Here is a 17,506-nt window from a genome sequence, read left to right as displayed (position 1 = left end):
GAGATAAATCTTGGAAAGCATTTAACAAATAACTTTGAAAGGGGAGTATTGTAAGTGCTCACTCAATGGTAGCTATTGTTATAATTGTCACATTATAGCCTTCTCTCCAAGGGCCATTATCATCCTCATTTTTTTAATGGCCAAATTGAGGCAAAAGTGACTTGAAGACTTTATGCAGCCACAATGATGTCTTAAGCCTCTTGATTCCAGTCCCTCTTTCTTTCTACTCAATCCTACCTTGATATTTGACTCAGCTGGTTTTGTTTTTTTTTTTTAAAAGAAAAAAACCTGTGCGAGGCGAGCTCTGATCTTTCAGGGCAGTCCATTGGCCATCAGAACTGCATTTCATTCTTCTGACTCTTTCCACAGTACCCAATTGTGGAATGAGAAATGGATCATTTGAGATGTGATGCCTAGATCCACATTCTCTTTCTGCTCCTGACTAGCTGTGTGTCTGGCCACGTCACTTAACCATTCTGAGATTTAATGTACTCTGTTGTTGATTAAAGGTGGAAAAGTCCTGCCTAGTCTGGGATTGCTACCTGCAGATTCGCTGTGAGAGTCAGAGGCACTTGATTGCTTTATTGGCTGGAATAATGCCTAGTTGTTTCATTCTATCTAGTGTTTTCACTCCTACTAAAGCATCTTTCTTCTCAAACATTCCTAGCTTGTGCCCATGTGTAGATTGCATGAAGGGACTAGGACACCGTTCTAAAAGACACCGAAAGGTTCTTTTGAAAAAAACAAATGAACGGAAAAGAAAATCAGAAACCAGCACAACAGATCACTCGAAGGCAGATCGATGTCCTGAATTCTATCAGCAGATCCTGTTCTTGAATTGCTGTGTGACCTTAAGCAAGTCATTTAATCTCTCCGAGTTTCAGATTTCTCAATGGCAGAAATGGCCTAGATATTCTCTGTGGTTCCTTGTAGCTGAAAAAATGTGGAGGTATAGCTATAGGGAGGAAAACTACATAGGCTGCTTTAGCTGTTTAGCCTCTGTAACTCCCATAGACATTTTGTTGTCCAAAAATAACCACATTACATAACCCAGGCTCTGACTTGGCTCAAGTCCCTTGAGGGAGGCCCAACTGCAATGGTACAGGTAAGCCACATTCAGTTTTGGGTTGACTCTGAAAATCAAGGAATCTGTCTCTTTGGAACGCAGCCTTGCTGTTGCTAATTACAAAGTGAGAGGAGTTAATTATTGAGAAAAATAATTACCTCTACCTTAAGCCTGCCAGATGTGATCTTCTCTGCCTGTGGCCCCATGCTTGCACTGAGTTGTTGCTAAAACTGTGTCAGTAAGTTTATATGTGTGAGATGTAGAAATAGAAACGAAAAAACTTCCATTTTCCAGCAGCCAGAGGCCATATAGCAGCCCTGTGCTGGTCTCTGGCACGCCAGTCATGCAAGTGTGCATAGCTGTGTGTTACCCACATCTCTTCACCCAGCTGGACCTCCAACATAATTCCTCCACTACTGTCTGTGTCATAAGCTGAATTAACTTACCTCAGTGGAACATTAGGCCACTAAATTGGGACATTAAAGGCCTGTGTTAATGTGTGGACATATTAACACTGAAAGCCATTATTGGCCATTAACAGCTTAACCTGATTTTTTATGGGCATGAGTCAGGTTAGTCATGGATGAAGAAAACATGGAGGAAAAGATCTAGAATGCAGGGCATTGCTAAGGAGGGTGGATGTATGTGATGATAGAGGGACAGCTTAGAGCATTAGGGAGCTGCTAAGAGAGAAGAGAGCTGGAATAGCAAGCCAAGAGTTACGTGGGCTCAGAGGGAGGAGGAAGCCCACCCAGGTGGCAGTCAGGGGAATGAGGAAAGGTCCTATAGAGAAGATGTCATTTGAGCAGATCGGTTTGGGATAGACAGTATTTAGATGCAGCCTAAATGAAGAGAACTGCATGGGCAGGGACTCTGAGGCAGGAAAGTACTGTCTAGGGCAAGCTTGGGAGAGCAGTGTAGGATTCATAGTGTGACAAGAACATGTAAGGGAAGAAGGAGATGTCAGGGAAGATTTACTGGAAAGATGACAGAGAGGAGCCTGAGTGTTAGGCTGAGCTACTTATCAGCTATCTTGTTGGCATGTAGCTTCTGCTGACTGCTAATCCAAGGTGAGTTCACTTCGTGGGTGGTAGATGAATGCCATTTAGTAGACGTGGAAGTTACCCCCGTGCCTCCCACTTTAGACTACAGGTCATAACTGGGTGTGGGAGTAGAGCCATTCCACCCATGGCCAGGAAAGCTGTGCCCAGTTAAAAGTCCTATGATGCCTTAACATAGGAATATTTCTTTTTTTCAAACAAGTTGTTCAGAAGTTACCAAGAAAATAAAGAACCTGCTTCCCACAAAAGAAGTCCTAGAAAAGACTATGCTGTAAAATTAGAACAGATAATAAGATGCCTCCACTGGCTGGGGGCAGGAAGGGTGCTAAGGACATACAAGTTGGTTCTAGTCAAAAGTACCAGTTTGAAACAGAAAAGAAGACACCACTTGCTTGTCACTTTGTAGACATGGTAGAAATCAAATAAAGAATCTATATTTCGATGAATATGTTTTCTAAACAAATATTCTGCTGTATGGTCATCTAGAATGAACTTACTGTGGCCAACAGCCTCTTAGGTTCAAAATAATCAGCTCATTTTTTTGCATATACAACTGACAGATGCCAACAAGGTAAAAAAAAGTATACGGAACACAGTCTTAACCCTAAAGGAATACATTAGAAAAAAGAGTGAAGCAAAATATGCTGGAATGGTAGCAGGTTGCCTCCGGGCAATGCATTTGTCAGTCACTGCAGGTTGTGACAGTGAATATGCTTCTTAACACTTCTCTGTACTTGAAAATTTTTGTTCAGTAATCATATATTATTTTGACAGTCAAGAGAAAAAGTATTCAGAAGGTTGAAGGAAAAAATGCAGTAATAGAAAAGTGACATCCTTAGCAAAATCTTACTTATTTGTCACTGACTTTTCACCAAACCAGGAAAGGTTGGGTCAAGATGAGATTAAGTCATTCCAAGCCTGGAGTGTCCTGTATTACTGATTTTTTCCTCCTCTGTCCCCTTTTTGGTACCATAACAGCCATCTATCAATTCACCCTTTTTTTTTTTCTTTTAATAGTTCATGGATCCTCACTCTCCTTGGTTTCCAGCACATCGTCAATTTATTCTACAGTGAGTATAAATCAATGCTGTGTGGCTGTGATCATGAGATCATGAGGCTGGGGTTCCTTTATCAAATGTGTCAAGAATAAAATATATGCATTTATCCTATGGAAAGCATTTCCATTATAAGGGGATCAATTAATTAGGGAACAAGATTTAAAATTCACAGACAGCTATTAATTATATTATACCAACCCCAAAATCCAGAACTGGTTGCCCTGTTAAAGTGGCATTGTGCTTTAGGTGATAACTATTTAGAATGTGTGAGAAGCCTTGGCCACCTGCTGAGGGACTTGGAAAAGAAAGGCCTTGAGCAATTTATTAACCATTTGTCTGCCTCAGTTTCTTTCTTTCTTTTTTTTTTTTTTTTTTGAAACAGAGTCTTTGCCCAGCTGGAGTGCAGTGGTGTGATCTCAGCTCACAGCAACCTCCACCTCCTGGGTTCAAGTGATTCTCCTGCCTCAGCTTCCTGAGTAGCTAGGACTACAGGCACGTGCCACTATGCCCAGCTAATTTTTGTATTTTTAGTAGAGACAGAGTTTCACCGTATTGGCCAGGCTGGTCTCAACCTCCTGACCTTGTGATCTACCCACCCTGGCCTCCCAAAGTGTGGGGATTATAGGAGTGAGCCACGGTGCCTGACCAGCCTCAGTTTCTTTATCTATAAAGTAGAAATAATAGCAGTCCCTACCTTATAGAGGTGTAATGAGGATTAAATGTTATGAAGATTACATTTCACTACAATATAAACTCTTTCTAGACAAGGACATTTTTGTTTTTATTCCCGGTGCCTAGAATAGTACCTAGCACACAGTAGGTATTTTTAAAGTAGGTTTGAAAGAAATGGGAAAATAAATCTAAAACAATGAATATTGTACACACAGCTCAGAGCAAGCACTCCTAATGCTAGATGTCATCCATGAAAGAGGTTTACTGAATGAAAGCCAAATGTAATCAAATACATTTGGATCTTCAGTACTACTGGATTTGTTCAGTAGTACTTACTTTTTATAGCTGTATGCTATTTATTTTATTTTATTTTAGACAGACTCTCGCTCTGTCACCCAGGCTGGAGTACAGTGGCACAATCTTGGCTCACTGCAACCTCTGCCTCCTGGGTTCAAACAATTCTCCTGCCTCAGCCTCCTGAGTAGCTGGAATTACGGCATGCACTACCACACCTGGCTAATTTTTTTTTACATTTTTAGTAGAAACAGGATTTCCCCATGTCGGCCAGGCTGGTCTCGAACTTCTGACCTCAAGTGATCCACCCATCCCAGCCTCCCAGCGTGTTAGGATTACAGATGTGAGCCACCGCACATGGCCATAGCTGTATGCTATGTACTTTAAAAATAGTAATTTGGGAATGTCTACAGGAAAAAAAAAAATCTCTTTGTTAGTTGTGAATTGGAAATTCTTTAGCCTTTAATCCCATGGAAACAAATGTTTTAATAATTTAGGTTTTGATAATGCCCGGTTTCTGGTCTATATGGCAGGATACACTGTGTATAGCTCCTGGAAAATAAGAGGCCACCCCAGAATCAAGTTAAAGATACCAGGGCCTAACTGTTCTTTCTTAGGCTTGTAGTGAGCAAATAAACTTCAATGATTACTGATATGGTCTGTTTTGAAGGACCTAGAAACTCTTGCTTCTATTCTTCCTAACCACCTCACCCCTCCAACTCTAAAATTCCTCTTTCCTCAGCTAGTCATCTTGTTTGAAATTTCATCACCAAGTCCTAGCTTTCCTTTTAAAGGCTTTATACAGAAAAACCTTGGAGAGAGGTTTTTTAAGCCATGATCTACTAAGAAAGCATAGAGATCGTCTTTCAGCTGTCAGCCAGTAGATAAACTATGTCCTTTCTTCTAGAATGAAACTGTGGGATATGGGTACCAAGGTTGGTGCTTTTAAACCTAAATTCACTTCTTCAACAGTATTTTCTGGCACCATAGATATGCCTGGCTCTAGACTAACACCTAGGATATAATTTAGGAGAGAAAGGAGCCTGCTACTGAAGGAGGAGGCCGTAGGCACCAGAGGGACATGGGACTCTAGCTTCACAGGACTGGTGCAGAGAAGCTGTAGTGGATGGTTCAGTGCCCAGCCCCGTGTTTCCCCTGTGGCATTCCCAGGGGTTCTTGCCAACACCAAGGGGAGTGGGCCTTTCAGAAAAGTAAAACATGGGAGACTGGCCAGCATTAACCAGCCTTGGAGGGAAAGAGCATAAGCTTCTCAACCTGTGTGTCTTCAGATCTAGGAAACTGTCACATGCAGTTCCTGGGGGCAGCCCCTTCATGCCAACCACTAGAAGTCCTTACAGTAAAAGACTCTCTTTCAGTAGGTGTTGTTCTGGGTATGGGGACATGAAGATAGTGTTTTCATGAAATTTGAAATTGTCTTTTCTGAGCTGATATAAATTCAACAAATTAGCAAAGACCTAATCATAATACTTTTTAATTCCATTTTTTGTCTGGATAACAAGAGCCCCGAGGTGTAATCACAGAGTTCGTCTCACCATGTGACTTTGGGCAAATCACCTAGTTATTCAGAGTGTCTCCCCGGTTTTGCCCTTGGCATCAGGAAACTGAGCAAGGTGATCTTCTGAGGCCCCTACAATCTCTGACATTCCATGAGTCATGGAATCAAAGGCTTCCATTTACTGTCCTCACATATGCCTTCTCTGAGAATATAGGTTACTTTTGCAGACTTAAAAAAAAAAAAATAGCCTATCAGTTGAATGTTTTTATGCTGGTGCAGTCTACTAATTTCAAGAAAAACTGCAAGTCTGGCGAGACTGCTACTCTACCACCCAGCACTGAGGTGTGGTCCCTTATCTATTATTACCTTCTTGGTGATAATGAAATTCTGAAATACATGCTCCAGGCACCTTTGTAAATGTTAAGGTGATATATAAAATTCTTGTTTGGTGTCTGAAAAGAGATCTTTGAAATGTTAAGTTGCCACAGACCCAGACCAAGGAACCTGCTTAATAGCTGAGAGTTTTAAAGGCTCTTACTGGATGACAGTAGGTTCTTTCCTTGAAATCTCTATAATGAATATTCAAGAATGCTCATTCTACATGAAATTTGTCTGCAATTTTAATTATCAGTGAAAGAAAAGATTACAGAGTGCGAAATGATTGCCTTGGAAAAGTTATGGCTAGCTCTTAGAGTAGAGAAAATCTCAAAGGCCACCTCTGGCCTTAGGCTTGCTTTCTTGTTTGGTAGGGAACACTTGAGTTCCCAGGAGAGCTGCTGGATGGATGGAGGCTAGCAGCTTCACATAGTGTTACCAGATATGCAGAACTGCAGCAACAGGGGCAAGATACAAAGCACATGCTTTCTCTAGGCTGCTGTTGATAATGGGGGCCCAACCCCAGAGACAGGTGGGCACAGTGACAGACAGTGGCAGAGGCATGGGGAAGGGCTATTAGGGCCTGTTGATGGAAGTGCTTCAAAGTAGGACTGGTCCTATGTGGATGGTTAAGCCTGCTAACAGGCCTCCACCGGCCTTCCAGATGTTAGATAGTGGTGACATTCTCACCATTAACTTGTACCCTTTGGATTGAACTTGGGGCTTCTTTCTGGAAAGTCCCCATGAGAATGTAGCTATAGTAAAAGTACAGGAGAATATGCCTAGGCTCTGGAGCCAGACTACTTTAGATCCAGTCTCAACTCTGCCACTTACCAGCTGTGACCCTGGGCAAATTACTGAACCTTCCTGTGCCTCAGTTTCCTCATACACAAAACAGAAAGCAATAGTATTAGCACCTCCTCAAAGGGTTGTTATAAGAATTAGATGAATAATGAATGTAAAGTGCTTGGAACAGTCTCTGGCACATGATAAGCATTCAATAAATGCTAGCTGTTATTACCAGAATGCAGGCAACACAAGGTCAGGGACTTGGTCATGTTCACAGCTTTATCTTAGGTTCTTAAAAACAGTGCCTGGCACACAGTAGGAAATCAGTAAATATTTGATAGGTGGTGGTAGTGAGGATGGATGGACAGACAGACAAAGATGAGTGAATATTATCTGGGAGGGAAGAGTGAGCTCTGAGGACATCTTCCAACCTTCTCCTGAAAGCATTTCTTAGATAAGGAGGTTGTTCAGTGTGACTTTATACAAGACACTTAACCTCTCTGAACCTCAGAAGGAATACAAACAAACCTACCTAATGGAGTTTCTGCAAGGATTAAATGACTTGGCTCCATGTATTTAAAAATTGGTTGCTGCTATTAGGAGCCAACCTAGAGGAGGGAGCTTGTGGGCAGGATAAGGAGGGAGGACAATGGGGAACACAGGGTGAAGGCAGATCAGACAGGAAGCAGCTGCCCACCTATTCCAGCTGATGGATGTGCTCTGCGAGTTCTAATGAATCATACCCACATTGTATTGTGAACTAATGGAGACGTTGACATTAGGGTCAGATGCTGATTTTAAAAAAATAATGGGCTTATCCCTAGTAAAATTGGATTAGGACACTTAGGGAGGACCCAAGGACAAAATAGAGTTCTTACTGATGTTCGCTCACCTACCTGGTTCCCAAGTCACTCTTCCCTCCCTGGGGAAATTAGAGCAATGGGTAGAGGGAAGGTTGAACACTCAACATTTCCAGGAAGGAGGTGGGATCCTCTTTATGAGCCCCTGTGGGAACTAGAGGAGAGGGAAAGAAAGGTTCCTCCTGCAGTGGGTTCCCCAATTCATGTGGGCTCCCCCTATGGGAGGAGAGAGGGTCTTATAGTTTCTAGCTAGCAGGTACCTGTGTCACCACAGACACAGAGCCAGCATAGAAGGGACAAAGAGGGAAGCCAGTAAGAGGGGCAACAGAGTTCACCCTTACTCCACAGGGGTCACAGGTAATTGGGGTCCTTGAAATGGGACAGCATGAAGATGAAGGCCACATTTATCCTCACAACCTGTGGAGTTACTGGGCTGGCTAATAGGGGCTCCCAAACCCCCCTCACTTTGAGGTCTTTCTACCCTGGTGCTCCCACTGCAGTGTCCTAGGGAAGTGAGAGGAGGGCAGAAAATGGGGCAGAATTAACCCAGGAGCAGTCTTCCTTGCTCCATAGAGTAAACTAAGGCTCAGGCTGGGAATACCATGACAAAAACTCCAGGCGAATGACTAATGTGGGAGACTGACTCAGTTTTCTAGTTGAAGGAAGACAGCCTTTTGAAGTTGGTTTCCATTTTAACGGCATGCTGTGGTCAGGCAGGTTGCTTTCTGTCTGGCTTGAACACATTTATCAATGGGCTCAGACTGGGTGGTGAACTCCTGGGCAGCAAGCCTTGCCTCAGAAGCATCTTAGTACCTTTTGATACCTCAGGCTCTGCCTTTTGAGCTTCAGCCTTCAGCTGATCACAGCTGTGCATCAGAGCTCCTATACAGACAGGGCTGATGGGGATGGCAGATGGAGCACCTCTGTCTCTACTCTGATCCTCTATCTAAAGTTGCCAGAGTTGCCAGAGAAAATACAAAGCACTCAATATGAAATTTAGATTAACAACTAAATTTTTTTAGTATAAATATGTCCCTAATATTGCATGGGACATATTAGACCCTTTATTTTATATTTTATTTTATTTTATTTTTTGAGATGGGAGCCTCTGTTGCCCAGGCCAGAGTGCAGCAGTGAGATCTCGGCTCACTGCAGTCTCCACCTCCTGGGTTCAAGCCATTCTCCTGCCTCAGCCTCCGGAGTAGCTGGGATTACGGGTGCATGCCATCACACCCAGCTAATTTTCTGTGTGTGTTTTTAGTAGAGATGGGTTTCACCATGTTGGCCAGGCTGGTCTTCAACTCCTGACCTCAAGTGATCCACCAATCTCAGCCTCCCAAAGTAGTGGGATGTCAGGTATGAGCTACTGCGCCCAGCCCTAGACTTTTTTTTTTTTTTAAGCTATTCAAATTTAACTAGGCCTCCTGTATTTTTATTTACTAAAGCTGACTCATGGCCTTCTCCTCACATATCTTCTCCTGAGCACCTTACCTATCACCATCCCCTGGGGAGCAGGGTGGCTCCTCACAACCAAAATGTGGAGTGGTGTCCTCATTCTTCCTAATTTTTAAAAATCATAAGCTATTTGTATTTGGCCTTTCTGATGGGTCCATTTAATTGAACCAGTTTTTCCAGAGAAATACACCAGAAAAGAGACGAATAAATCTTCCAGATGGCTGCAACTATCTGAATATGGTGTTCCCGATGGGCTGGACATCACTATTCTTTGCTCCTTAACTGGTCTAATTTCCTTTATGTTTTCTTCACAGCCAGAAGAAAAATGTCAGTCAGAGGTAAGGAATGGCTTTCTGGTTGGACTTCCTCTTTAACTATTGTCAATCATTTGACCCTGCTCACCTTGGAAATGGACTCCTAAAGCATGTAACCCTCTCCCTTGCCATCTTCAGATTCGCAAACTGCGGCGGGAACTGGATGCCTCCCAGGAGAAAGTTTCAGCTTTGACCACCCAGCTGACAGCAAATGTAAGTACAGACATAGGGCAGTAGCATCGGGACAGGAAGCACCATCCTTGCCTTCTGAATAGCCTCAAGTCCTCCTGTGCTGAACAAATAGAAGTAGCACATTATAAAGAAAAAGACACAGGCTTTTAGCATCATGGGTGTGAATGTCAGTTTGGACACTTACTGACTCTGTGACTTTGGGTAAGTTCTTGAATCTCAGCCTGCATGTCCTCATCTGTGTAACAAGGTTGATAGTATTTACCTCTCAGTATTGGCTCATGGTCAATGCTTGCAATATACGAAGTGCTTATTAAAATGTTAATTTCTCTTCCTCTTTCTGAAAATTTTGATTTTGAGGGTGGGAAAAAAAGCAAAAAGGAAGGAAGCGGGAAGGAAAGAAATGTAGGGCTTCCCAATATGTAGGTAGCTGCTCTGTCATTGTAATACACACAATTATGTGTTTAGGAGATGCTGCCAACCAGCATTCAACTGTTTGAGTGCCAGCTATGCCCCAGGCACCATGGGTTCAATAGCAGAGCAAGCACAGTGACTGACATCTTAACATTCAGTCTCTGGGACAGCAGAGAAACAAAACAAACAATTTTGCTATAACATGATAACTGTTAAGATAAAGGGAGGAGGTGGTAGTGGGAATATCTAGGGGGAGCACCTAGCTCACTCTTGGTGAGGGATGAAAAAGGGGACAGCTCATCAGATATTGAAAATAAGAAAAAAAAATTAAGGGGGACAGGAAGGACTTCCTGGAGGACGTGACATCTAATGGATGCTATGTAGGGGAGAATGCATAGGGATGACAGCATTCTAACCAAGGAGAATAATTTGCACAAAGGTTAAGGAGAAAGATCTTGGTGTATTTCAAACTCTCAGTAGGTTGGTGTAATTAGTGTTTATGGCTTGGATGTGGAGGAGAGGTAAGGGTGGAGAGGGGACACAAGTAGGGAGGAAGAAGGCATCGAAGAAAGCCAAGGGTCAGATCACAGTGTCTGAGCTGTTGGGGTGAGCATCCGGGCTTCCTCCTGAAGTTAGTAGAGACCTCTCAGTGAGTTTTAAGTAAGCAGTGGGTGGGCTGGTTTGCACTTTAGACAGAGGATCAGAGTAGAGACAGAGGTGCTCCATCTGCCATCCCCATCAGCCCTGTCTGTATAGGAGCTCTGATGCACAGCTGTGATCAGCTGAAGGCTGAAGCTCAAAAGGCAGAGCCTGAGGTATCAAAAGGTACTAAGATGCTTCTGAGGCAAGGCTTGCTGCCCAGGAGTTCACCACCCAGTCTGAGCCCATTGATAAATGTGTTCAAGCCAGACAGAAAGCAACCTGCCTGACCACAGCATGCCGTTAAAATGGAAACCAACTTCAAAAGGCTGTCTTCCTTCAACTAGAAAACTGAGTCAGTCTCCCACATTAGTCATTCGCCTGGAGTTTTTGTCATGGTATTCCCAGCTTGAGCCTTAGTTTACTCAGGGGAACCATTTCTCTTTAAGGGCAGCATGTGGCATACCTAGTACAGTGCTTGACCTTAGTTATCAGCTCAGTAACTGGTAGCTGCCCCCATTAATATGGAGCCTCCCAAGCTCTCTTTCTTTTCTGGAAATCTTTGATTTTTTAAAGAAAAAACCCTAACATGCGAGACCGCAATGTGTTTCATAACCTTTTATTTTCTTTACCTCTTCTACCACCAGTAATGCTATCCAAAGAACTTTAAAAACTGACGTGAGAACTTAATTCTGAGGCGTAGGTCCTATTCAGAAAAACAGTATTCTATAGGTAGGTTCTATTCCACGGACAGATTCTTCATCTGAATAAGCACATATGTAGATTTGGATCCAGAACAAACTCTAGACCCAGCAAGTCAGGGTCTTCTGGTTGTGATCCAAATGTGTGGTCTGACAGCAAACCCTGTCAATCCACAGTGATTCTGAGCTACTCTCCTAGTTTAAGAGTTACAGATGCCAATTGTTGCCTTTGCTAGTCAACAAATAGTAGTTAACTTACTTTCCAGTGAACTTGAGTTAATCGCTCCAGTGACCTCGTGCTGCCACAGGAGCCTCACCTTAGGCCGTTTAGAACTCTGCTTTTTGTTCTAGAAGAGTCAGAGTGAGATCCCTTATATTATTCCAGAAGGGTGTTTTGTTCCTCATAAAAGGCACTGAATCCAGTATTGTTTTAAAGTTAATATTTCGTCTTACCGCACACTGCTGGAAGGGTGAACATGTTTTATTGTCTCCCATCTTTCTCGCAAACCAAGCTGTGTTTGTTTTTCTAGGACAAACTACTCAAAGCCACCTTCTCTGAGTGTTTTTATACCACTTGTGTTTGTTTTCCCTGGGAATGTGAGCATGGCACTTGATGAGTAGGCTGTTGTGTGTGGCTCTGAACCAGGCTTGGAACTGCCTCCACAGCTTGTATTTTCATAGTTGTGCTAATGACACAAAGGCAACCCTTTTGCTTAGCAGAAAAATGGGATCCTCTGGATCTCCAGAGCAAATGTGTTTTCTTTTTAAGCTTGCAAAAACACCTTCTCAATAGCAGTCTTCATGGAGTCAGGTTTAAAAAAATTTTGTTTTATTATACTTTAAGTTCTGGGATACATGTGCAGAATGTGCAGGCTTGTTACATAGATATACACGTGCCATGATGGTTTGCTGCACCCATCAACCCGTCATCTATATTAGGTATTTCTCCTAATACTATCCCTCCCCTAGGTCCCCACCCCAACCCCCTGACAGGCCCTGGTGTGTGATGTTCCCCTCCATGTATCCATGTGTTCTCATTGTTCAACTCCCACTTATGAGTGAGAACATCCAGTGTTTGGTTTTCTGTTCTTGTGTTAGTTTGCTGAGAATGATGGTTTCCAGCTTCATCCATGTCCCTGAAAAGGACATGAACTCATCCTTTTTTATGACTGCATAGTATTCCATGGTGTATATGTGCCACATTTCTTTATCCACTTTATCATTAATGGACATTTGGGTTGGTTCCAAGTTTTTACTATTGTGAACAGTGTGACAGTAAACATACATGTGCATGTGTCTTTAGTAAAATGATTTAAAATCCTTTGGGTATATACCCAGTAATGGGATCACTGGGTCAAATGGTATTTCTAGTTCTAGATACTTGAGGAATTGCCACACTGTCTTACATAATGGTTGAACTAATTTACACTCTCACCAACAGTATAAAAGTGTTCCTATTTCTCCACATCCTCTCCAGCATCTGTTGTTTCCTGACTTTTTGATGACTGCCATTCTAACTGACATGAGATGGTATCTCATGTGGTTTTGATTTGCATTTCTCCATATATTTGTTGGCTGTGTGTCTTCTTTTGAGAAGTGTCTGTTCGTATCCTTCGCCCACTTTTTGATGGGGTTGTTTGTTTTTTCCTGTAAATTTGTTTAAGTTCTTTGTAAATTGTTTAAGTTCTAGATATTAGCCCTTTGTCAGATGGATAGATTGCAAAAATTTTCTTCCATTCTGTAGGTTGCCTTTTCACTCTGATTATAGTTTCTTTTGCTGTGCAGAAGCTCTTTAATTAGATCCCTTTTGTCTGTCTTGGCTTTTGTTGCCATTGCTTTTGATGTTTTAGTCATGAAGTCTTTGCCCATGCCTATGTCCTGAATGATATTGGGTAGGTTTTCTTCTAAGGTTTTTATGGTTTTAGATTTTAGGTTTAATTCTTTAATCTGTCTTGAGTTAATTTTTGTATGAGGTGTAAGGAAGGGATCCAGTTTCAGCTTTCTGCATATGGCTAGCCAGTTTTCCCAACACCATTTGTTAAATAGGGAATCCTTTCCCATTTGCTTCTTTTTGTCAGGTTTTGTCAAAGATCAGATGGCTGTAGATGTGTGCATTATTTCTGAGGCCTCTGTTCTGTCCCATTGGTCTATATCTGTTTTGGTACCAGTAGCATGCTGTTTTTGTTGCTGTAACCTTGTAGTATAGTTTGAAGTCAGTGTAATGCCTCCAGCTTTGTTCTTTTTGCTTAAGATTGTCTTGGCTATGCAGGCTCTTTTTTGGTTCCATATGAAATTTAAAGTAGTTTTTTTACAATTCTGTGAAGAAAGTTGTTGGTAGCTTGATGGGGATAACATTGAATCTATAAATTACTTTGGGCAGTATGGCCATTTTCATGATAGTGATTCTTCCTATCCATGAGCATGGAACGTTTTTCCATTTGTTTGTGTCCTCTTTTATTTCCTTGAGCAGTGATTTGTAGTTCTCCTTGAAGAGATCCTTCTCATCCCTTGTAGGTTGTATTCCTAAGTATTTTATTCTCTTTGTAGCAATTGTGAATGGGAATTCACTCATGATTTGGCTCTCTGTTTGTCTGTGTATGGGAATACTTGTGATTTTTGCACATTGATTTTGTATCCTGAGACTTTGCTGAAGTTGCTTATCAGGTTAAGGAGATTTTGGGCTGAGATGATCTGGTTTTCTAAATATACAATCATGTCATCTGCAAACAGAGACAATTTGACTTCCTGTTTTCCCAATTGAATACCCTTTATTTCCTTCTCTTGCCTGATTGCCTTGGCCAGAACTTCCAATACTGTGTTGAATAGAAGCGGTGAGAGAGGACATCCTTGTCTTGTGCCAGTTTTCAAAGGGAGTGCTTCCAGTTTTTGCCCATTCAGTATGATATTGGCTGTGGGTTTGTCATAAATAGCTCTTATTATTTTCAGATAAATTCCATCAATACCTTGTTTATTAAGAGTTTTTAGCATGAAGGGCTGTTGAATTTTGTCAAGGGCTTGTTCTGCATCTATTGAGATAATCGTGTGGTTTTTGTCATTGGTTCTGTTTATGTGATGGATTACGTTTATTGATTTGCGTATGTTGAACCAGCCTTGCGTCCTAGGGATGAAGTCAACTTGATCGTGGTGGATAAGCTTTTTTTTTTTTTTTGAGACGGAGTCTCGCTCTGTCGCCCAGGCTGGAGTGCAGTGGCCGGATCTCAGCTCACTGCAAGCTCCGCCTCCCGGGTTTACGCCATTCTCCTGCCTCAGCCTCCCAAGTAAGCTGGGACTACAGGTGCCTGCCACCTTGCCCGGCTAGTTTTTTGTATTTTTTAGTAGAGACGGGATTTCACCATGTTAGCCAGAATGGTCTCGATCTCCTGACCTCGTGATCCGCCTGTCTCGGCCTCCCAAAGTGCTGGGATTACAGGCTTGAGCCACCGCGCCTGGCCTGGATAAGCTTTTTGATGTGCTGCTGGATTCAGTTTGCCAGTATGTTACTGAGGATTTTCACATTGATGTTCATTAAGGATATTGGCCTGAAATTTTCTTTTTTTGTTTTGTCTCTGCCAGATTTTGGTATCAGGATGATGCTGGCCTCATAAAATGAGTTAGGGAGGATTCCCTCTTTTTCTATTATTTGGAATAGTTTTGGAAGGAATGGTACCAGATCCTCTTTGTACCTCTGGTAAAATTTGACTGTGAAGCCATCTAGTTCTGGACTTTTTTTTTTTAGTTGGTAGGCTATTAATTGCTGCCTCAATGTCAGAACTTCTTATTGGTCTATTCAGGGATTCAACTTCTTCCTGGTTTAGTCTTGGGAGGGGGTATGTGTCCAGGAATTTATCCATTTCTTCTAGATTTTCTAGTTTATTTATGTAGAGGTGTTTATAGTATTCTCTGATGATAGTTTGTATTTCTGTGGGTTCGGTGGTGATATCCCCTTATCATTTCTTATTGCATCTTATTTGATTCTTCTCTCTTTTCTTCTTTATTAGTCTGGCTAGTGATCTATCTATTTTGTTGATCTTTTCAAAAAACCAGCTCCTGGATTCACTGATTTTTTGAAGGGTTTTTTGTGTCTCTATCTCCTTCAGCTCTGCTCTGATCTTAGTTATTTCTTGTCTTCTGCTAGCTTTTGAATTTGTTTGCCCTTGCTTCTCTAGTTCTTTCAATTGTGATGTTAGGGTGTCAATTTTAGATCTTTCCTGCTTTCTCTTGTGGGCATTTAGTGCTATAAATTTCCCTCTACATACTGCTTTAAATGTGTCCCAGATATTCTAGTATGTTGTGTCTTTGTTCTCATTGGTTTCAAAGAACATCTTTATTTCTGCCTTAATTTCTTTATGTACCCAGTAGTCATTCAGGAGCAGGTTGTTCAGTTTCCATGTAGTTGTGTGGTTTTCAGTGAGTTTCTTAGTCCTGAGTTCTAGTTTGATTGCACTGTGGTCTGAGAGACTGTTTGTTATGATTTCTGTTCTTTTGCATTTGCTGAGGAGTATTTTACTTCCAATTATGTGGCCAATTTTAGAATAAGTGCAATGTGGTGCTGAGAAGAATGTATATTCTGTTGATGTGGGGTGGAGAATTCTGTAGATGTCTATTAGGTCTGCTTGGTCCAGAATTGAGCTCAAGTCCTGGATATCCTTGTTAATTTTCTGTTTCATTGATCTGTCTTATATTGACAGTGGGGTATTAAAGTCTCCCACTATTATTGTGTAGGAGTCTAAGTCTCTTTTTAGGTCTCTACAGACTTGCTTTATGAATCTGGGTGCTCCTGTATTGGGTCCATATATATTTAGGATAGTGAGCTCTTCTTGTTGCATTGATCTCTTTACCATTATGTAATGGCCTTCTTTGTATCTTTTGATCTTTGTTGGTTTAAAGTCTGTTTTATCAGAGACTAGGATTGCAACTCTGCTTTTTTTTTTTTTTTTTTTTTTTATTGGGGCATTTAGCCTGTTTACAATAGGAATGCCCATAACTGGAGTCATGGATGGCAATCAGATGCAGAACTGAAATCAATGGAAATCCAGTCATTTACATTTAACTTTGTCATTCATTTGCAATATGAGGTTAGCAAATGTTCTTTTAGACATCCAGGCCCTGGCCTGTTTCCTTTGTCAACTACGTGACTGTCTTAAATTGATTGGCTTTGGTTTTGCCACACTTTCCAGGGCAAAGTAAAGCGTATCTCTTTATTCTAAAATGCAGAGGCACTGTCTCCATGTTTTTGTCTTTTGTTTTGTTTTTTGAGACAGAGTCTCGTCTCGCTCTGTCGCCCAGGCTGGAGTGCAGTGGTGCGATCTCAATTCACTGCAAGCTCTGCCTCTGGGGTTCACGCCATTCTCCTGTCTCAGCTTCCCGAGTAGCTGGGACTACAGGCGCCCACCACCATGCCCAGCTAGTTTCTTTTCTTTTTTTTTTTTTTTTTTTTTTGTATTTTTAGTAGAGACGGGGTTTCACCATGTTAGCCAGGATAGTCTCGATTTCCTGACCTCAGGATCCGCCCACCTTGGCCTCACAAAGTGCTGGGATTACAGGAGTGAGCCACCATGCCTGGCCTGTCTCCATTTTTAATAGAGAGAGGAAGTGCAATCAGAGAGAAGCTAACTATTCCACTTAACATTTCTGGTACAAATAGAAATGCTCCCTGCCAGCGGTTGATTCTAGAGATGTCTTAGCCTCCGCCATCCCTCTTTGATGAAGTCTAATAACAGGCCTCTCTTTACCCCTCACATCTTTCCTTAGATTGAAATGTCACTGTGCCACCTCACAGTGCACAGCAATAGCTTCTTCCCACCCACCCCGATGCTTGTCCGGGGTTGATACCTCACTCTGTGCGTCAGTCATCTCCTCCTCTCAAATTTCACAGCATGATCAAATTTCACCTCTGCCATGCATCCTCTGCCCTTCTCATCCCTCTTGTAGCCCACTGTGTTTCTACTCCCCCTCTCTACCCCTGTGTTCTCAGGTACTCTCACTCCTCTCATAGTTTGTCACTTTCTCATTCCCAAACCTCCTTCCCAAACCTCCTTCTTTCCCCACACGTGTCCATGCATTCCTGTGTTTTGCACTACCTGAACAGTTTATAGACCATTTT

General features: G+C 42.1%; 1 protein-coding gene across 10 annotated transcripts in view; it reads left to right on the top strand.

Moving 5' to 3' along the window:
- The window catches only part of NAV2 (neuron navigator 2), a 416,403-nt gene that overhangs the window by 353,588 nt on the left and 45,309 nt on the right, over positions 1-17,506 (top strand). For 9 of the 10 annotated variants that reach the window (XM_033208089.1, XM_033208086.1, XM_033208091.1 and 6 more), the window contains 3 exons: positions 3,145-3,197; positions 9,461-9,484; positions 9,599-9,673. In XM_033208089.1, coding sequence (XP_033063980.1) covers positions 3,145-3,197; positions 9,461-9,484; positions 9,599-9,673 — 152 coding nt within the window. Of the gene's footprint in view, positions 1-3,105; positions 3,198-9,460; positions 9,485-9,598; positions 9,674-17,506 lie in introns of all 10 variants that reach the window. The other variant, XM_033208095.1, reaches the window with a different exon arrangement.

This window comes from Trachypithecus francoisi, unplaced genomic scaffold, assembly GCF_009764315.1.
Source record: "Trachypithecus francoisi isolate TF-2019V2 unplaced genomic scaffold, Tfra_2.0 Lachesis_group8, whole genome shotgun sequence".
Taxonomy (NCBI): Eukaryota; Metazoa; Chordata; class Mammalia; order Primates; family Cercopithecidae; genus Trachypithecus; species Trachypithecus francoisi.
This window is presented reverse-complemented; position numbering and strand designations above follow the sequence as displayed.